A 22,170-nucleotide genomic window follows, 5' to 3' on the forward strand; every position below is an offset into this window, starting at 1 on the left:
CCCGGCAAAAATCTTAACATCCTCAAATCCTGAAATCTGCCCCCCCCACCCACCCTTCTGCCTTCTGTCATCTGTCTTTCTGTCAGTGCCACCATCTCCAAACCATGCATCATAGGTTTCAGTACCACGACCATTAAATTTTGAGAAAATGTTTCCGCATCCAATAACTAAGTAGATAATTAAGTAAATAAACAAATTAGTAGTACATTTTGAATTGGGTCACACCTTTGAAACCATACAGGAAAAAAAAAACCAACCTAAATTGTCAGACAATAGTGGGTAATAATCCATTACAGTTTAGCATCACATAGACTGCATGCAATGAAAGCCTGCAAAGACATGACTGGTCAATACAACTGTTCAACAAGTGGAAACCAGAGCTTCCAGTACCAATCCCTTAGTACATTCTACATATTCATATAGAGATTACCAGCCGTATTAAAGTTAATACTGGTTTCCAGCTCCATATTTGTAATTCACGTGCTTTACGACAGCAGCATTGCATGATTCACAGTTGGGAAAAAAAGCCTTATTTACCTGACACTGATCCTTTGTGCAGCCTCAAACAGCCTGTTTTGATTCCTTTCCCTTTAAGCCAGCTTTGTTGTGATTGGCTGTCCCTTGCAAACAGAATGTTCTGACAGCAAGTGGGTGGGTCTTCAGTGCTCACATCCAGAGCTTTGACTCAAAAATGACCATATTAATATTTATTCTGTCTTTGACATCACAGATCCAGTATAAGAAAAAAAAAAACGTAATCTAAGCATGTACAGCTCTCTCTAACAGGTAGACTTTTTTTTTTTTAAAGAAATTACCATTTAATTCAAAAAAATTGAATCAACACTAGGTCTAGAAATATCCTGATTATCTAACTTACTGTTTTCCTCCATTTTCTTTAATGTCTTGGTCAAAAAACTGCTGGAATCTGACAATTTGTCATATTTTAAATAAATGTTTCATATCCTTCTCCCCCCCACATGTAGTCCTACATCAGAGTTTTTACCCTTTTAACATGGGAAATGTGACATTCAACCATATGAGAAATGTTATGCAAACCAAAAAGTGAGACTAAACACATATAACCAGTAGTAGAGTAGTACCCTGACCCTGCTAAGATTCTTTGACTCACTGTTAAACAAAATTACCCACTTAGCTTTGAGCAATTTCTGTTTACCTGAATTTCTTCCTTATTCAATCTGCAAAGTGCTTGGGTCCAGTGGCAGGAGGAAAATCTCATAGCTGTTTTGCAGAATTTGTGCTTGTGTCCCAGAGTCGGTCAGCTGTGAGTGATGAGCAGTGTGCTGCAAAGTGTGCACGGAGAGTAAGATGTCAGGGAGTTGGTGGTGAGAGCCCAAACAACATCGGTCCAACTGGAGAACTAAAAAAAAAAATCATTCTCAAACCAAAGTCTGCCAGGAACCAGAGAGCCAGAAGTCAACCAGATGAATTACAATTAAACATCTCAGTCACATTTGTTTCATTCTGCCTTTATGTTAAATATGTAATATTTTCTTTTTTGTATTTAGATTTTATAATAGCATTTTATATGATTGCCTTAGCTGGCTGAGACTGATCATTCTTACTTTGCTTGTTTTGTAAAATTATCACTCTTAAAAATATGAAACAAAATGCTGGGCATCTAACTTGTGTGATCCCTCCATCAACTTGTTTAAAGTGTGTCAGCTGAATTAAAAAAAAAAATACATATACATAACCAAATATTGTCTCAGTTCAATTTTATTATGTAAGTTTTGGAATTATTTGGTCAGTGAAAACCATCCAACATATTTTGAGTGTTTTTGATGAAACTAAGGTAGGAAGCTATAATTCTTTGATATATGATAGTGTTAGAGGACTTACTAAACAAACGTATCTGACTTGACAGCATTAAAAAAGTGAAATTAAATGTTTAATAATTTTTGTGCTCAACCAAACAGTGGATTTGTCACTTTGTGGTGCTAATGCTAACATAACCTAAATGTTATTAAAATTGATTATTTGCCATAAAATCAGCCCACTGGACCCATTTTATTTATCGATTGCTGTTGATAAATTACATTAAGTGTTAGCACAGCAAGAATATGCTGAAATAATTTCCTCAGTAAGTAATTTTTGTAACTTTCCGAGTTAATATTAGTAAATATGGTAAAAATCAAGAGTAACATGTGGAAATCACAAATATCACAACTAATTATCTTTTGACCAAATTATAGTAGCTGGTAAATTAATATTATTAAGCTGTCAAAATTATAATTTCATGTTTGACTAGTACTATATGGACGCTAAGCAGTTATATGGCTAAAAGTCACATGCTCCTGTGGCAGATTTGTGAGCGGTGTCTTATGATATCATCCACCTTCAACCACAGTGTGTTTGAGGTCATGGTTTCATATGAAGCCAACAGGGCTGGCATTCTCCACCAGTATATTGCTAACAAACCAGATGAGTGGGGCTTTAAATTGTTCTGCCAAGCAAGTTCATCTGGCATCAACCACAACTTGCTGCTGTATCAAGGGGGATCTACATTCTTCAATGCTCCGCTCAGTGAAAAGGAACAGAAGCTACCTCTAAGGGGCCAAAGTTGTAGAAATCACTATGCAAACCCATAAAAGAACCTCAGGTCTTCACAAGTTTCAGCTTGGTCCAGAACTTGCACACGTCCTTGGGTGTCAGGTGCATTGGTACTGTATGACCAAACTGCACCGGTGGAGCTCCCCTGATGGCAGACAAAGACCTGACGAAGAAGGGCCATGGAGCCTGTGATTACAGGTCTGATGAAGGTCTGATTGCAGTAAAATGGTTTGACAATCTCATGCCTCTTTCATTGGTCAAATGGTGGAGCAAAGAGTCCAATGCAAAGATCACCATTCGATGCCCATCACTCATCTCTGTATATAATTAGCATATGGGAGGAACTGAGCTTTCAGATATGCTATAACACCTGTATAAGACAAGTTATAAGTCACAAGTTAAGGAGATGGCATATGCCACTGTTCGGATACATCCTTGACTTGAATTCCTGGTCTACAAGAGGGACTGTGCCTAGTGGACCAGAAACCGATGGCTCTCAAAAGATTTCTGCCTGGCTGTGTCTGAACCAAGTTAACAAGCCAGCATCTAGAGTTGGACAACCATGATTCAGCTTTCCGTGACCACAGAATAAATGCTACACCCTAAGACCCCAACGACCAAAACCACAAGTAGATGTTATTGATTTGCACTGTTTTTGTTTTGTTTTTTTTAAAACAAAAATTATTTTGCACAGTAGCATTCAATCAGAAGTGGCCTGAATGTGAGTATTCTGTGCTGCTGCACATTTTTCATAGTTGCAGATTTAAAAAAAATGTGTATTTTGTTGTTTGATATAATCGTCAAAGGATCTTGCAAAGAAAAGCATCTGGACTTCTTTAAGTTGCTTGAAGACGTTTCACCTCTCATCCGAGAAGCTTCTTCAGTTCTAAGGTTTGATATAATACTTTCCTTTGATGGAATGAATATTTTAAAAACTATAGGGTCTATTAAAAAAAAATTGATTGTGGTTATTACTCACCCGAGTCAATAAGAAATGTAAACAAAAAAAAATGTTCCATTGCTTTTTTCTCAGTGTGGACCTTAAAGGGTTAAAATTTCAAGTTATGGCCTTGTAACTCAAACTCCAAAGTGAGACAATAACTTGAAATTTCAAGTTAATAAATTGAAAATTGAGAGAAAGATCATACTGGATAAGGCATTGCACTTCAAGTCACAGAAAATTAAATATACAAAACAAATTTACAAAAAATAAAGAAAAAGATATGATAAATATCTCAAAATCAAGGTCTCCATCATGAAAACTGCTCATAAAACTGACAGTAACAGATGAGCAGTGGCATGTGAAATAATTTATTTTTATTATTTTAGAATGTATATAGTGCATGCGTTTGTATAATGTGCTACTGAAGTTTCCCTGCTTCATTTATTTCTTAATAAATAATTAAATTTGGAGTCACTTTTTAGAAGATTTAATTATTACGCTGAAATTTTTCGAATGTAAATCAAACGTAACTAAAACGGAAGTTTGTTTCCGCCACTGAATTACTAAATAAACAAACTTCAGGGTTGTACTGTTTAAACTAAATACATTTCTAAAACGATGTTACTAAAATCACCACACTATGTGTTCAATGAAAAAAAAGCTAAAATAAAGTTAAATGATGACCTGAAGCACAAAGCCAAATTCGTTAAGAAACCGGGTTGTTACGGGTTAATTCAAACACTCTCAGATCACGTGCGCACATCACATGACCTACCTCGTCAGAGCTTGTCAGGTCTTTTCCGTATCTCCCTCTGCTTTTCTATCTCTTAACTTCAACCGTATTTTCTCCTGTTTATTTTGCTTGACATTTCATGTGGCAGCGGGTCTTATTGTGTGTTGCTCGAACACAGGACTGCGCTGCATGTTTGTTAACCTGCGTCTTAAATAAAATTTCGCTCCATTCAGAAACGACCCGAAGAGCCACAGCTAGCCTCTGGTAGCCCGCTAGCAGCTGTTCAGTTTTGGGGATAATAGCGTCGCTGTGAGGCAGCCAACCAGGCACAAAGGTGAGAGGGAAGCAGTTGAGTGTTTGACTTCTGACTTGGACTCTGTGGTGTTATTTACACAGCGTGACAGCAATGTGAGAAAAACTGGATTAACGTCGAGTCTTTTACGCTTTAGCTAGCATGGTGTTAAAAGGAAAAGGATGACTCGTACTGCCGTACACACGCTTATTTGCATCTTGATAATTGTCCTTAAAAGAATTACAGAGCATGTTAAAGTTTGGGTTTCTAAAATCCAGAGTTTTTATACTGCTTCCCAAAACATCACCAAGGAGCATTCACACACTACATCTCTTATGTGGGGGTGTATTTGTGCTGACACTGTCAGCACAAATAAAACTTATTTTATTGTTTATGAGTCCAACAGAAGAAGCAGCATAGTAAAAAGCTTGCATGTCAGGTGTACAAAAGCTGTCATGAAGCTGACTGATCTAATGTAAGCCAGCATGGTTACAGTTCTTACAATTGCAATGTGAAAGAATGTGTAAGGGAAAAATGCTGAAATTGATGGATTTTACGTTTACATTCCACTTTATTTTAGGGAATAGTCCTAACTTCATGTGTTCTTCATTTCTTAGGGCAGGTTCTATGACATACGACCATCAACCCCGATCAGAGGATGTACCCGCCTTCCAGAAAGGACTTCATCTCTCTGACACTCAGTGACCAACACAGTCAGAACTACAACAATGGCAAACACCGAAGGCAGTCCTGCTGGAGAGTAAGTAGTCCTGTAATTTCATATACAGAGCTCGGCTGACGAATGAACGTGAAGTTTCTTAAAGATTTTAGAAACATGAAACAGGAATGCACGTATAATTATCTAAAACGGTGCCACCTAAAGAGGATTTTTAGGGCATAGGACCAGAGTGACTTGGAGGCTGGAGTCAGCACTAAAAACTGGAATGAGAGAGTTAGAAAAGATAGTAAAGGCAAATAGCCAAAAATGTCAAAGTGGTTGAACTAGGCTTAAAAACACAACCACACACACACAGATTGGAAATTGTTAAATATACATCGAGTTAAAGAAGCTGATGAGCAAATTGAGAAGTTACGGTTGAGACACAGGTTAGTTGGTTGTGCTGGCAACAACACGTCAGGCCACAAGGCTAACGCTTAAAAGAAATATCAGTATATGGAAATAATTTATTTGGGCTTTGATAACCAAAGTGTTCAGTAATCCTTTTAAATGTTTGTGAATGCAAAATGAATCATGTGTTGTGACTAGAGTTACAATACCAGCTTTTAATAGCACAAAGCACTTTAGAGTTTTAGGACTAGTGTGTTAGACAGCAGTACACACCGTCATCATCATCAAAACTCCAAACAAGTAAACACCTTTTATGTGAACTAGTGCAGTTCCCTTTCAGGTAGAGTTGAGTTCAGGCCATGTTGTTTTTTTGTAGCCTCAATTTTCTCCTAAATGCATCAAACACAGACAGTCATTTTGTAAAGAGGGCAGATGTAATGATACTTGATGGCTGTGTGCTGTTTTGTGTATGTGTGATATTGTGCAGAATCTCTTATCTAAACAACATAAGTAATGATCTCCCAGAAAACTACAGACTCAAGATAAAGAAAATAATAATGGTAACCTAAAAAATAATTTAAATAAAAAATGTAAATGGAAACATAAACCAAAAGTATTGATATTTTTTCTTGGCCTGTGGGGTGTACTACAAAGGAAGATCCAGGCTTTCCTTGCTTTAACTGATTTAACAAAACCTAAAACCCCATTCGATAATTTGCTCCGTTAATTTGGGTTTTCAGCTTCAGGGTCTGTGTGTGCACACATAAAAGTCAATCTGTCATACATCATGTGACACTTCTGACGCACAAAAAGATCCCTGCGAATGCTGCCTCCTCCAATCACAGACGTTAACGAATGATGATGACAAAATGCGTCACAATCTACAGAGAACATAACAGTAAACAGTAAACTTAGATTAATAGTATTTTCTGGAGTTTCTTGTGATTTGACAGCAATAAAAAACATTTTAATTCAAGATATTGGTTTTATTTCTGAATATGCTCTTGGCACTGCTGCTTACTTACAAGTTGATGGCTGTAAGTTCTGAGACTTTAAAGGTTTAAAGGTTACTGTCTCATAGCTTAATAAAGGAGATGTAGTTTAGTTTGTTGGCAGATCAAAGTGAAACTGACTTTACTGACTGAACAGATATTCTTAGCGTGCGTTCTGTGTTCTAGTAGCTGCAATTCCAGCTTTGTATGCTGCATCCGCAATGGAAGCAATGTGGTGAACAGTGAACATATAAAGTGAATGGCATTTGGTGACTACAGGCAAATTATAACCACTAGCTACATGAAGTGGGCAGGACATGAGATTAGTTCCTGGTGAATCACTGACCTACCAGTGTGCATGCAGGATTAAGCTGGTTGATGTATGACAGTAGTAAAAACTTTAGGGGGTTACCGAGGCAACCGGCACCTGGAACATTTGGAGTGAACTTCAAAACGATGTGCAGTGAGTGAATCGCTTCCAGTGTGGGAATCTGATTCACAGTTTACACTGCTGCAACTTTGAAGGTTCATTCATCATATTAGCAAGGTAGATGGTTTAACAGATTGGCGCACACAAAATGTATTTGCCCTGCAGATAATCTGTAAACCTACTGCACTTAAAACATGTAAATACATGATTTGGCTAAAAGGCGGCCAGATAATTCTTAAACCAAAATTCTGAACATAACTTGCTCCGACCAGGTTATATGTTCATCATAAGTTGCCCCAATAATTTAGCCTGGTAAAAAGAAAGAGAACCACTTGCGTGATGCATAAAACTCAGACTTTAAGCTCCAGATAGATTGCTAAGTCGTTAATCTTGCTTTGTAGGAACCACAAATGCTGAGCCTATTGCACGCAGATAATCACAAAGCTAGGAAATGAGACACAGGTGGAATAAGGAGAAAAGATGAAGACAAGAAGTTGCAGGCAATACACAAAGCCCAGTTATTAAAATAAAAGGGGTGTTAGAAACAAGGAAGGACAGGGAACTAACATTTAGTCAAACTAGAGGGAGATGACAACAAGGAAACAATTGGGATACTGGGAAAATATGAACATGGAAACACAAGAATGAATGGTAGTAAAATACAAACGGTGATTAAAAGACAACAAATACACAGTCCCCCTAGTGGAGCAAGCAGCAGCCAGTGGAGGGAAAACACTGGTAACCGACATGAGCTTTGAACCAAAGTATGAGAAATGCTCATCCAAATTAACTTGAATGCTACACCACACTTACTCTGGTCTCTAGAAACAGCTTATAAATTTGAAGTTGAACGGATGTAGAAATATGTGTTGTGTTCTTTGTGTTCCTGTTACTGGGTGGGACTGTGTTTGACAAACTGAGTGAGCGAAACACCATTAACAAACTTGTATCAAATATTGACATAAAGCAGTTGTGTTCATTCACTTGGAGCATTTTCTGTGATGCTGTGATATATATAATACAACCAGAGGTATTAAGATAAGACCACTTGTTAATGAGTTTCTCTGTTCTTCAGCTGTAAGCATTAGACTATTTAGTTACAAGTCTGACTGGATTGATTATCTCTGTTTTTATGACCTGTTTTTGTAACAAATCGATTCCCAGGGCTTCGGTTTTCCTTTCTTACGCCTCCTTTGTTGTGGAGCAGCCTGAACTTTAAACCTCTTCAGATAAAAGCGTCCCCTGAGCACATAATGTGTCCGATCACTCCAGCGAGATCAAATAGATATTGGTCCCCTCACTTTGTCTCTTTCGTCTCCCAGAACATTTCTTTAATCTTGTTTTCTTTACATTCAATTTCTTTAATCTTGTTTTCTTTACTTCCGCTCTCATCCTTGTGGATTTAATCTGTGAGGGTCCTCATCTTCTTTGTCAAGTTTAGTACTCGGTTTTCGCAAGGATATTATGCTGTGCATATTCAGTGTCTTAATACTCATCTTTGCTCTTCCTCAGGGGGGTTGACAGTCACAGTGCTGCTTTGCTAAAAGGTTTCTTTCATCCTTGTACAACTTGTCCTACAACCTTCTCACAATGAGACTGCCTTGGTTCTTAGTGAATTAATGGATGACATCCATTTCTCAGCTTTAAATAGAAAAGCTGTGAATCAGATGTTGTTTGTTAAGCACTACTTTGTTTCCTCTGCAGGTTGATATAAGCTCAGGAATATCACATCCTGTTTGTGATGTATTTTATCTCACACTCATAGAACAAACACACCATGCAGGCAGAACAGGAGACCAGAACAGTAGCTAGGACATGGTGTCCTGGGTGGAAGTGGTGCTTTTTCTTTTTAAAGAGGTGAAGTCATTTGCCGCTAAGAAATTGTAGTCCTCATGCTCCTCAGATGGCTCCATTTCCCAAGTAGCAAATTTGTTCTTCCAGCTTCAGTGTCTTCATGTTCAGTTGTAAGGTGGGAACAACAGTACACGACAGTCGAGAGAGGCTAAATTGTGCAGATAAACAATGATAACGGTTTTCAGTATGTAGCTGCTTTGTAGTTAGGTCCATAAGTTTTTAGACAATGACACATCACAGTTTATTTTAATTCAAACAGCTGAAGTGCAGGATTTCAACTTGAATTCTAGGTATTTAACTATTTAAATCTCGGCAGAAAAATGGCTGTAATTAAATTTCTTGCCGTCAGCAAAATATTTACATTTAAATGACGTGCTTTCATGTTTTGCTAACAAGAATGCCAAAATTTTCTCTGACTTCTTGAGTTGTTGTTTTGACTTGAAGGTTGTGTTCATGGGAATTTTCTGATTACTCTAACAGCACATAAGTGTAGGTGTTGCCTACAGTTGGAGCTTCTCTCCTTGACATAATCAGGGCATAATTACCATTAAATCACTTTTAAACACAATGGTTGTGGCATAATCGGTGCTGCATTTGCATGTAAAACACTTGCTCAAAGACAGAGTTAGAAGCAACAGAAGGTTTCTTACCCATTTCCCTCGCACTCTGCACTGTTGCTCTCCTAAGGCACAGAGACATGGAAGTCAAGTCCTAAATTAAATTGTCAAATTTACACCAAAACAACAAAGATGGTGGTAGAAGTATCACTTCCAGAGGAAATCAAGAAACTATATTTTAAAACAAAATTTGGGGGCAATGTCAACAAATATGTTACACTTCAAAATAAATAAATAAATAAATAATAATCAAATTTGACACCATTGATTCGATATAAAATAAGCTATAAGATAAGCTATGCTTCATTTGTCTTAAAAGTTGGAAATTACTGTTACAGTAGCCAAACTGTATAAATATATAAATAAATATAATATTTTTATATTGTTATTTGTTGTAACTTCTGCTGCACTTTAGCCTGGTCGCTCTTGGAAAAGAGATTTTAAACTCAATTAGATTTTTACCTGGATCAATAAAGGAAAATGAATGAAATAAAATAGAATGACTCAATAAAATGCATAACTAAAAAATTGTCCCTGATGGTGGAAGCCATTGATACTGTTTCCTCTTGTTTTTTGTTTGTTTTGTGTGTTTTCCCACTAGTTTTCCATTTAGCTAGGTTTTGTGTCACATGAGGCGAAACCTGGAACCTGAAGAAGATCTGATGTGTTTAAAGTGTTCCTTCAATTTTTTGCTGTATATAATTTCAATATGAAAAAACCCCCAAATATATCTCAGTTATTTAAAAACTATGCAAAAGAAAGGAACACACACACACACACACAATATTAAAATTGCAACAAAAACAAAACTGGATATAATACAAAAATAATACAAAAACAGCTTCACAGAATTAAAATAGCTCTGGAAGAAAATTTTTAATTTAAATAAGACTTCAAAATAACTATCCAGAAGCATTTCAAAATGACTGCTGACAAATTGAACCCTTGAGATCCATATACACTCATAGGAATCTGCAAATACAAATGATTTTTCCCTACAAATCTGCTTCATTTTAAACAGTGTTTGACTTGGCCTCAACATTCAGTTCTCAAATCAATGTCTGCTTTTATTTTGCCATAATGCACAGAATCAATTTTGCATTAAATTTTTAACAGTCTTAGTTGCTGTTATTGAATGCTATAAAAAGGATTGTGATAATCTGGTAAGAGAAATTCTACAGATGCCCAGATCATAAGCAAAAATGCTTCTGTAATAAACAGTGTGCGATTACTTTCCTTCACTTTTTAACTGCACGGTTGGCTCTCGTAAATGGAATTAATTTTGTCCTCTGAACTGGAAAGGCAAATGACTGCTCTTATCGACTAATCTGTAATGTTTTAGTTCAGCAGCATGTCATCTGACATTTCTTCTATAAAACCTGTTCTTAAAGAAGCAGGGACTGTCGACTTGTACCTGAGGGTCGTCAAATTTAATGACAGTTTATGGTTCCTGAGAAAACCATTCTCTGCAAATCATGTTCCTCTGAGGAGCTCAATGCTTGCTTCTCACACTGCACAAGGGACTTCAATAAGTGCTCTGCCCTTGTTTCAATCATAGTGGGGTTTTTTCCTACATTTCTAAAAGCACACGTAACAGGTGGGAAGCAGTGAATTTCATACTTTTCCTCCTCTCTCTCTCTGCAGATGAGGTCATTGAATGACTGGCTTTTGTTCATTGTGTTATATGAACTTTGAGAAGGGTAGGGTAGTTTAACATCCATCTCCTGCTATTAGAGCACTGAATTAAATTTTCTCAGAAAAAAGCTTAAGAGGGTACAAAAAGCCATAAATTGCATTTAGAGAGGTCTTAAATTTATTCCCCGGTTTGCTGGAGGGGTATCTCATTGCAGCCTGTCAGGAACAGATTTTGCGCTGATTTTATAGTTGTACATGAATTTGGAATTGGTCAATCCATCCATTTAAGCTATGTTATGTAAAGGTGTTAATTCATGCTTAATAATGCTTTCTTTTTTAATGTATGTTAAACTGGTTCATCCTGTAATTGAAAAGAGCTGTTTTAGCTCCCTTCCTTTTAGCCAGTTTTCTTCTGATTGGTTGCCCCTCGTAAATAGAAGTTTTAAATGGCACGTGGGTCTGTGCTGTAGCCCTTATGTGAAACTCTGGCTGTATTTAAGATGACAGTTTGTCATGGTAAGAGAAAATAAGGAAAAAACGATAGGTCTCCTTTGAGAACTGGTTGTGTGTGACAAATATGTAAGAGACTAAGAAATCTGGTAGGGAACAAGTCATGGCACTATAGGTGTGTAAACAAGCATAATGGTTGTCTGTCTCCATGTGATGAACGATTGATCTGCTCAGGATGAATCCTGCCTCTCTTCCAGTGTTGGCACAATAGGATTCCATTTCTATGAATGTTTTTATCCCATAGGTTTGGAGCATTTGACTGCAGAACTATAGAAGTGCAACTTATTCTGTGTTTGAAAAGTGAAGTGCCTTGAATCTGCATTCTTCCTGATGACCAGTAGGGGGCGTCTCTTTTCAAAAAGATCTCTAGTTGGATAGAAATTCAAAGGAAAATGACAGTAACAGTTGAAGGCTCTTGTCTGTGAGCTTAGTAAATACTTTCTGGGTGAGTTTTTGGCCTTAGTCGCTAGTTGTAGGTTAATGCAGCATGGTGCTTTTGTAAATTTTGGTTTCCATTACAGTTCAAAGGGGGAGGATGCACAGGGATTTACCATGTTATCGACAAGTAGCAGTGAGCCTTGGTTTCTCAGTTTTCCCCTACCCTTGCTTATCACATCTAGTTTCAACACAACAACATGTTGCCATCAAAAATGTTCAACTTGAGGCTTCACAACTAAACTTAAGTAACCAATTCGTGATGTCATGGAAGTATCAGCCATATTTTATGTACAGTCTGTGCTCTGACTGCAGATCTGAACGTCACAGTTTGGCCAAAAAGTATAAAACCGAATCATGAGTCTCCTGGTGATTTCAAACACTGCTTTCAGTGCACAATTTTTGGACTGTTAGGCTGAACAGAATATCCTCATTATGTTGAAATGAAAATGCCCCCTGAGGCCATGGCTCATACAATGGTTCAATGCTTTCATGATGTTGCACAGGTGTTAATTAGAGCAGAGTGGTGCCAGGGTGCCTGTTGCCTTCTCTCCTCAGAGATGCTGGTTTTCTCACTCCCTCTGCTTTGCTGGGTTTAGCTGGTTAGATGAGAAATTTGAAAATGTACTTGCACCAAGCGGAAAGAGATGTGGAGTTTATACAGGGTAAGAAGACTATCATGCCTCCTTCTTTTACGCTCCTACTTTTTTTGAAAAGGAGCATAAACAGATTTGTTGGGGAGAAATTACAACCTCCTTTGAGACATCTGTGATTGAAATTCAGAGCTGTTAGACGTGTTCCAGTTTAGCTAGCACTGTTTATCTGCCCACAGAAATGGAAGCAGCTGTCTCGGCTCCAGCGAAGCCTCATCCTGTTCCTGCTGGCTCTGCTGCTCATATTGGGACTGCTCTCCTACAGCAGCATCACAGAACATTGGAGAGGTAAACACTTCCCTCTCCATGCTAAGCTAACATCACATACACAGAGACAAAGTCTGTTATTAATTTTAATGGTCTTACTTTTTATGTAGCTAAATGGTTATTTATATTGGGTGTTTGCCATGTTTACAGTGATTAAAAATTAAAATTACAACTCCAGGACACAGTGATCATAGTTTATAATTAAAATATTTAGCAATAGCTCTACAATGTAGTTTACTGGGCTGCCATCATGATGGCCTTCTTTTCTTGTGTGTGCATGTGCTTGTGTAGGTTTGTCTGACCAGGAGGACTGGCTGGACTTGAATGACAGAGAATTAAAGGCCATTCCTCCAGGTGTGAAGCCAGTGTTGGGTCAGGCTGCAGGTAAAGCTCCAGCTCCGGTGGGGGGACCTCATTTGCGGCTAACTGTTGTTCCAGATGCTGCAGGAGAAGCCAGAGGACCAAATATCCCCATATTGGTTAAGCCTCCAGTTAAGGTTAGAGTTGTATTTGTCCTTCTTTATTTTGGAAGCATCAGTTAAAACTGCAGCAGGTAAAAATAAATAAATAAATAAAACAAAGAAACAACAAAAAAAACTGAAAAGAATATGGGGAAATTAAAAAAGCAAAACAGGTCTTCATGCCTGAGGTATTCAGTGCTGACTTTCAGCTTTTGAAACTTGGCGTTTGAACGTTGCTCTGGTCTAAAAACACCTGTGGGTGTCTCTTGGATATCTAGTAACACTTACCCAGCTTTAACACTTGTTAAAATGTAATTTCTTTTTTTGTGTAGAATTATTATTTTTTCTTTCTAATTATTGTTTATTGTGCTGTAGCAAGTACACAAAAATTGCATAAACATGATAACCCCTTTTTCTTACTCATTTCTGACCTCTATGAGCCCTTTCTCGCTGATTTCATAATCCCAATTTTCTGTTTCAGTTAATATTTAATGCAATGTGATGTTTAATTTGAAAATTGTGGTGCTTTTTTATAGTTAAATGGACTATAAAGCAGGGTGTTCTTGTTGCTATTCTATGAGCATGCAGTGTGCTTAGTTTCTCAGATCCTTTTCTCATTCCGTATCAAAACACCAAAATGCTCCTCCTTCAAAATTAGGGTTTGGCTATATACATCTGTTGTGTATTATACAGGTCCTTCTCAAAAAATTAGCATATTGTGATAAAGTTCATTATTTTCTGTAATGTACTGATAAACATTAGACTTTCATATATTTTAGATTCATTACACACAACTGAAGTAGTTCAAGCCTTTCATTGTTTTAATATTGATGATTTTGGCATACAGGTCATGAAAACCCAAAATTCCTATCTCAAAAAATTAGCATATCATGAAAAGGTTCTCTAAACGAGCTATTAACCTAATCATCTGAATCAACGAATTAACTCGAAACACCTGCAAGATTCCCGAGGCTTTTAAAAACTCCCAGCCTGGTTCATTACTCAAAACCGCAATCATTGGTAAGACTGCCGACCTGACTGCTGCCCAGAAGGCCATCATTGACACCCTCAAGCAAGAGGGTAAGACACAGAAAGAAATTTCTGAACGAATAGGCTGTTCCCAGAGTGCTGTATCAAGGCACCTCAGTGGGAAGGAAAAAGTGTGGCAGAAAACGCAGCACAACGAGAAAAGGTGACCGGACCCTGAGGAAGATTGTGGAGAAGGACCGATTCCAGACCTTGGGGGACCTGCGGAATCAGTGGACTGAGTCTGGAGTAGAAACATCCAGAGCCACCGTGTACAGGCGTGTGCAGGAAATGGGCTACAGGTGCCGCATTCCCCAGGTCAAGCCACTTTTGAACTAGAAACAGCGGCAGAAGCGCCTGACCTGGGCTACAGAGAAGCAGCACTGGACTGTTGCTCAGTGGTCCAAAGTACTTTTTTCGGATGAAAGCAACTTTTGCATGTCATTCGGAAATCAAGGTGCCAGAGTCTGGAGGAAGATTGGGGAGAGGGAAATGCCAAAACGCCTGAAGTCCAGTGTCAAGTACCCACAGTCAGTGATGGTCTGGGGTGCCATGTCAGCTGCTGGTGTTGGTTCGCTGTGTTTTATCAAGGGCAGGGTCAATGCAGCTAGCTATCAGGAGATTTTGAAGCACTTCATGCTTCCATCTGCTGAAAAGCTTTATGAAGATGATGATTTCATTTTTCAGCACGACCTGGCACCTGCTCACAGTGCCAAAACCACTGGTAAATGGTTTACTGACAATAGTATTACTGTGCTCAATTGGCCTGCCAACTCTCCTGACCTGAACCCCATAGAGAATCTGTGGGATATTGTGAAGAGAAAGTTGAGAGACACAAGACCCAACACTCTGGATGAGCTTAAGGCCGCTATCGAAGCATCCTGGGCCTCCATAACACCTCAGCAGTGCCACAGGCTGATTGCCTCCATGCCACGCCGCATTGAAGCAGTCATTTCTGCAAAAGGATTCCCGACCAAGTATTGAGTGCATAACTGAACATAATTATTTGAAGGTTGACTTTTTTTGTATTAAAAACACTTTTCTTTTATTGGTCGGATGAAATATACTAATTTTTTGAGATAGGAATTTTGAGTTTTCATGAGCTGTATGTCAAAATCATCAATATTAAAACAATAAAAGGCTTGAACTGCTTCAGTTGTGTGTAATGAATCTAAAATATATGAAAGTCTAATGTTTATCAGTACATTACAGAAAATAATGAACTTTATCACAATATGCTAATTTTTTGAGAAGGACCTGTATAACCTGTGAACCACATCAGACCTTTTCCATGATATTTTTATATTTTCCTTTGTGTTTTTAGCTCTAGCAATGTGTGTTTTCACAGAAAAAGATATTTGCAAACAAAAGAGGTCCACCAAGCCTACAGAGAGATGCAAATGTTTCAGACACGGTCGGTAGGGAGAAGCAAGAGCAGGTGGTTCAAGAGGAAGAAGGCGAAGAGGAGGAAAAACAAAAGAAGATTGTCAGGTGATAAAAGATTGTAGTCAAACATTTTTTTTGCTGGATGGAGGCAGTGACACATGCTTCAGTAGATATATCAGAGAGACCGATATAAATAATTCAGAAATAAGATGTTTACTTTTAATACACAGCTGGAGAGGAGCAATGATTGAAGCTGACCAGGCTACAGAACCTCCACCCTCAGCCAATGAGAAAGAGGCAGCAGTGCCCCCAGCACCTGCCAACCCAGCTGACACTGTCCCACTAGAAGGTCAGCACTGCTTGTTGTAATTCTAAGCAAACCTTTCTTGCTTTCAGGGTGCACTGAGAAGGTTTAAATTTTCCCCTCAAACAGATTCTTTAACATAGCTTTGGCCAGTTCTACTATTATATGCTCTTTATAGCTCAGCATTTCTTTTTGACTTAAAGTTGAATGTTTCCAACTCACACCATGAAGACCTGCTGTGCTCAAAGCATCAACACATGACACAGAATTTCTACTTCATTTCTACTCTTTCTACTCAAATAATAAGAATAAGAAGTATGCTGTTCAAAGAGCTTCCAGCAGGAGACACAGATGTAAGTTTACACTTTAATTATTCATTGTTATTCCTTTGCTTGTAGTTTCACCTGAAACTAGAGAGCGACTGGAGGCAGTGTGCGATGCCTTCAGACATGCTTGGAAAGGCTACAAGGACTACGCCTGGGGTCATGATGAACTCAAGCCCATCTCCAAATCTTTTGGTGAATGGTTTGGACTGGGTCTGACACTGATTGATGCTTTGGACACCATGTGGATTATGGGCCTAAAAGAAGGTATTATTTATATTATTACTTGTTTTAGGTTTTTTTTTGTTTGTTTGTTTGTTTTGGCTTTTGGGTTTGATGTTTTTTGGGGGGCTTGACATCATTGAAATTGTCTCCAAACTGATACCAAACGCGATATCCGTGTAGGATATTGCACAGAATTATTATTATTTGTTGTTTATGCTAAAACCATGAAATTGTGCTTATACTTGAATATATGACCCACCCACCCCCCAAATTAACAAGACTAGTTTGAAATAAAATAATTGTCCTATGGTGCTGCTGATTTTACTTTGACTAACCAAAAATTTCTCTATGCGAGAAAAAAAATCCACCAAGGAGGAGATGTAGAGGTCCATCATTGTAGCAGCTGCTAGCCTTCCAGCATAATTAGAGACATTAGTTGTTACTTGCATCACCCATCCATGGTCCATGAATAATAATGTGGCAGGAGGAGTATGATCTATAATAATGATAATAATAGCAATAAAACAAATTTTGAAAACTGTCTTTTTTCACAGAGTCATCTTCACCCTGTCAGACCAGCTAAGTCTCGTCTGACAGGGTTGGGTGTGCTCTGTAACTACACCACTCGATTGTGTTACTTGAAGTAAAACTCTGCCATACAGATGTACAGACTTTTTTTTTTTTTTGTCCTGTATCTCTTTCTCACACGGTTGTAATTTACCTTTCTTGGCACAGAATTTGCAGAAGCAAAGACCTGGGTAGAGAAAGATCTGTCCTTTAACAAGAATGTGGATGTGAATTTATTTGAAACAACCATACGTATCCTGGGGGGGCTGCTGAGCACTTACCATCTAACAGGAGACCAGCTTTTCTTGGAAAAAGCTGTAAGTTGTCCTATAACAAAAATCGTCTCGCTTGTTACGTGAATTAGGGCTGTGAAATAAATTGAACCCATTAGAACATGCATGTACCATATCTATAAACTAGAGTATAGTGTTTATAAGGTTAATCTTCCTTATTTTTTTCTATATTTATAATTTATGTTTATCTAGTAAAATTGATCATCACAATGGTTTGCTGTACTTAGAATTCATCAGCTGCATTTTTCAAATAAATTCAATAATGCTTTAATCTTAGAAGACGTACGTGGTGACTTCCTCTTTAATTCAGTCTCTTCTCTACACTTAAAGAAAGACATTGGCTCCAGATTGATGCCTGCCTTCAAAACACCTTCAAAGATTCCCTTCTCAGATGTCAACATTGGAAAGGGAACAGCACATCCTCCCAGATGGACATCAGACAGTACGCTCGCTGAAGTCACAAGCATTCAGCTGGAATTTAGAGAGCTGAGCCGCCTCACTCAGGACCCACAGTATCAGGTTAGGACACCACAAAGGTCTGCACTACAGTAAAATGTATTGTAATCTGTATTTTTGAGATGGAGTGACAAATAAACAATTAATGTGGTAAGATGATGTGTTTCAGTTTAGTTAAAATCGGACGTTGTGTACCCATCACTCGTTCTCTGGGGATTGAAGTGACAAGCATAAATTTATGCCTAAAGAAGTTCAGCCCGGTCTGACATGAACTTAAATAGTTTCTGTCACATCCGGAGACAGACATGTGTGCCAGCTTTTGATGAGCCTTAAAGTGCAAAAAATGAAACATGAACCAAAACATCAGCAGTAAGTGAACAGAGGCTGTTGGTTTCATGTCATCTCATTAGTCCCATTCCTTGCGTTTGTCTCTCCAGGAGGCTGTGAATGAGGTAATGACGCTGGTCCACAAACTGCCCGGCAAACATGACGGACTGGTGCCCATGTTCATCAATACCAACAACGGCCAGTTCACCCACAAAGGAGTCTTCACACTTGGTGCCCGGGCAGACAGCTACTATGAATACCTGCTCAAACAGTGGGTTCAGGGAGGCAAAACAGAAGACAAGTGAGTACAGCTTTTCAGTTTGCCATTGTTTTTCCATGATTCTGTGGGAAAGTGCCAGACTGCTAAAGCTTAAACTGCAGAACTAAAAAATGTAATAAACCATCATCAGTCTGTGTCTCACCTAAGATGAACTGTACTCCATCATTTTGTTGTCCGTGTAATATTTAAAAGGTATAAGGGCCTTAAAGATCAAAAGGGTGTGTCTAACAGATGAACAGGAAGTGTTGCAATGTAATAAACTAGAGAAACTAATCTTAGAAAGATGATGATTGTCCTCGTTTTCAGTCAGACTCATAGCTAGGATATACAAGACTCCTAAAAAACCATCAAAAAACAAAAACATCAAGAAACACAAATTTCCACAACATGTTTTGAAGAGCAAAATATTTTGAACACATGCAGAAATCTTGCTGAGCTTTTAAAGTACAGTTTGACTTTAACTCATTTGTGAATGGATACCACATGCTCTGAATAGATTTGTGATGTCAAGATCAAAGCTCTTGGGTGGCAGCAGACAGTCTGTTGCTGAACTTCTTGTTCTTCTCGCCTTTGTGACTCTGGCTTTATATTTTGGTTTTGTCATGATCAGTTGAGATTTTTGAACTGTGTTTTATGTTGACAACAAAAGTTAGTGCACTTCATCAAGTGAGTATTACAGTGTCCCAAACCACATTACTGCAGACTGACTAATCATATGATAATGTCTGTTATGTATGTTGCTAATTTTCCTCTTTATGTGTATGCTTTGTTCAGTCTGTTGGAGGACTACCTTGAGGCCATAGAGGGAGTGAAAAAACACCTGGTGAGACAGACGGGACCCAGCAAGTTGACCTTTGTCGGAGAGTTGTCCCACAACCGCTTCAATCCTAAGATGGTAGAGATACTTATTCAGAGTCGTTGACAAGATAAGGTGGTCTTGAATCCAATGTGCTTGTTTGTTCGGGGTTATTTTTTATAATGACATCAGTCAACCATAGACAAACTGCCTTGTTAAATCAATCACCTGTTGTGCTTGAGCTAAATCTGTATCAATAAAAAGTCCCATGACACTCATTAGCTGGTCGATTTTGGCTATCATTAATCTATCATTGTTTCTCAGCCTCTTCTTTGTGGACTGTATCCCTCACTCTGCAGGATCACCTGGTATGTTTCCTGCCAGGGACTCTTGCGCTCGGGGCCCACAACGGCCTCCCAGGGGATCATATGGATCTGGCTGTGCAGCTGATGGAGACCTGTCACCAGATGTACAAGCAGATGGAGACTGGACTGAGCCCAGAGATCGCACACTTCAGCCTGCAGGCCAGTGATGGGAGTGATGTTATTGTGAAGGTGAGACTCAACTTATTGATCATCTTATGTCTTATTTTACTGTTATTGTTAAATGTATTATTACATTAATCACATGTAGAAGTGTCTTTTGGTTTTTGTATTCCCTAATTTTCAGTGTGGCTTGTATGTAATTATTACTTACTGTTACTGTAAGGAGGTGTGTCCCACCAGAGTGGGAATGCTTGAATGTGGTATGCTATGATATCTGGTTGCTAGAATAAACGGAATCTCGCTGACTGATGTTTACCTAGTAGACCAAAAGCAATCAAACACTTCCTCCAAGCATTATTTTTCATGTTAATGTTGTAGTTTATGTAGGCTGGATACTCCCAGAACAGCTGTATTTACTTGCCCTCTCTTGTAGTCCAGCACAGACACAAGCAGCTAAGAAGCGGCTGCTGGTGAGTGTAGATTTTGACCTCCCCTTCACCCCCTGTGATCGTGCAGCTGGGAAAAAGTGATGGTGACCAGCACCAAGGTTTTGCTTGGTGAACATTTTAGAACTCTCTACAACCACATATGATTTAAACGTCTTTACTTATTTGAATTTATAGATCTGCATTGCGAAACAGTCTTTGTTATTTCTTTGTATTAAAAGCACAATATTTAACGAGCTGCAATAACCGAGATTAATGCACACTCACTGAGAGTTCTTGACCCTTTTGAGGGAAATTTTAATCAGTGAGTTTATGTTTGTTGTCAAAGTCATGACTGTACCCTCCTTAACCCTCCTCAGGGCTCATTTCATTTTTCATTAACAGCTTGTAGGTTTATATGGTTACTGTTCTTCTCTGCTTTGCCACTTCTATTAATATTAATATACGGTTCTGAAACATTTCAGGAGCTCATTTAAATTCTGTTATAAAAAATAAGGAAGGCGTTTGAAATTCTCAAGGATTTTACACATTGTGTGAGTGTGCACCTGACGTTTCTGGACAGAAGTTGCTTTTAGACATGATTTTGACATTAAACACGCTCAGCCTAGGTATTTTAGTGTAGGTACTGTAAGGCAGAAAGTAGTATAATAATACAGAGAAGCTTGGGGTTTACAGAGTCAGACTTCATTGCTGTCCAGATGTCTGTTGTGCAGTCACTGAGTTTTGATCCTCCCTGCTCTTAGCTTGTATTTAATCTTAACTGTAGCCTTGCTGCTCTTATAAGATGTCATCAAAATGGTATTTTTCATTTTCTGTGGGACTGACTGGTTGTATTAAGGGTCAAGCTGAAACACTGATCTTTATGTCATCTTTTTTTTGTTGTTGTTTTTATTGTACAATGTTCTGACAACCTCTCCTGTACACTTCAGCCTGCGGACAGACACAACCTGCTGAGACCAGAAACTGTGGAAAGTCTCTTCTACATGTACAGATTCACCAAAGATGCCAAGTACAGAGACTGGGGATGGGACATGCTGCAGAGTTTCAATAAGTACACAAAGGTACAGACAGCTGAATATGGATCAGATTATGTGTTTTCATTACTAGCCAGTAAATGAATCTGATTTTTTGGGGGGGTAAATTTGTACTTTGAACATTAGCTTTAATCATTTAAAAGTCCAGTCCAGTTGCAGTTTTCTTAGGTTTTTGATCATAAAAGAAAATGATTAGGTTCACACACTTATTTCAGTTACAAAAATAAAAATAAAAGCAGTGCAGACTGATTACTGATGGAGAAAAGAAAAGACCACAGTTCAATGTCTCCCTCTCTTGTGGCTTCACAGTGCATGCACGGAAAGCTGATTGTTTTTCATGTGTAAAACTTTGGGCAGCTTTGGAAAAGTTTAATTTGCATCATGATATATTTTTCTGCTTCCCAATGGGGAAATTATCTTTCTGATTAGGTGCCTCTATTCTTGCAGGTCTCTGGTGGTGGCTACACATCCATTAACAACGTCCGCGACCCACTTAGCCCCGGGCCCCGGGACAAGATGGAGAGTTTCTTCTTGGGAGAGACATTGAAGTACTTCTATCTGCTCTTCTCTGATGACATGGAGCTTCTCAGTCTAGACAAGTATGTCTTTAACACAGAAGCCCATCCTCTCCCCATATGGCCCTCTCCACCTAAGTGAATACACTGGAGACATCAGTGAAAATCAGGCCCGTGGAGTCAGGTGCATCTCCAAGTCTCCGTCCAAGCTGAACTGCTGTGTGAAAGCAGATCTGTGCTGTCTG

The 22,170-nt window shown here is 38.5% G+C and overlaps 1 protein-coding gene across 2 annotated transcripts in view; it reads left to right on the plus strand.

Moving 5' to 3' along the window:
* Positions 1 to 4,277: 4,277 nt before the first annotated feature.
* Positions 4,278 to 22,170, plus strand: part of man1b1a (mannosidase, alpha, class 1B, member 1a) — a 19,577-nt gene continuing 1,684 nt past the window's right edge. The window contains exons 1-15 of one of the 2 annotated variants that reach the window (XM_035913256.2): positions 4,278 to 4,307; positions 4,481 to 4,581; positions 5,157 to 5,299; positions 12,914 to 13,022; positions 13,293 to 13,498; positions 15,837 to 15,979; positions 16,105 to 16,223; positions 16,577 to 16,768; positions 17,462 to 17,610; positions 17,917 to 18,105; positions 18,480 to 18,670; positions 19,424 to 19,544; positions 19,805 to 19,999; positions 21,306 to 21,437; positions 21,858 to 22,170. The exon at positions 21,858 to 22,170 is cut by the window's right edge and continues 1,684 nt beyond it. In XM_035913256.2, the coding sequence (XP_035769149.1) occupies positions 5,198 to 5,299; positions 12,914 to 13,022; positions 13,293 to 13,498; positions 15,837 to 15,979; positions 16,105 to 16,223; positions 16,577 to 16,768; positions 17,462 to 17,610; positions 17,917 to 18,105; positions 18,480 to 18,670; positions 19,424 to 19,544; positions 19,805 to 19,999; positions 21,306 to 21,437; positions 21,858 to 22,067 (2,058 nt within the window). In that variant the 5' untranslated portion in view covers positions 4,278 to 4,307; positions 4,481 to 4,581; positions 5,157 to 5,197 and the 3' untranslated portion in view covers positions 22,068 to 22,170. Of the gene's footprint in view, positions 4,582 to 5,156; positions 5,300 to 12,913; positions 13,023 to 13,292; positions 13,499 to 15,836; positions 15,980 to 16,104; positions 16,224 to 16,576; positions 16,769 to 17,461; positions 17,611 to 17,916; positions 18,106 to 18,479; positions 18,671 to 19,423; positions 19,545 to 19,804; positions 20,000 to 21,305; positions 21,438 to 21,857 lie in introns of both variants that reach the window. The other variant, XM_006803511.3, reaches the window with a different exon arrangement.

Source organism: Neolamprologus brichardi, chromosome 7 (genome assembly GCF_056152115.1).
Source record: "Neolamprologus brichardi isolate AB-2024 chromosome 7, ASM5615211v1, whole genome shotgun sequence".
Classification (NCBI taxonomy): domain Eukaryota; kingdom Metazoa; phylum Chordata; class Actinopteri; order Cichliformes; family Cichlidae; genus Neolamprologus; species Neolamprologus brichardi.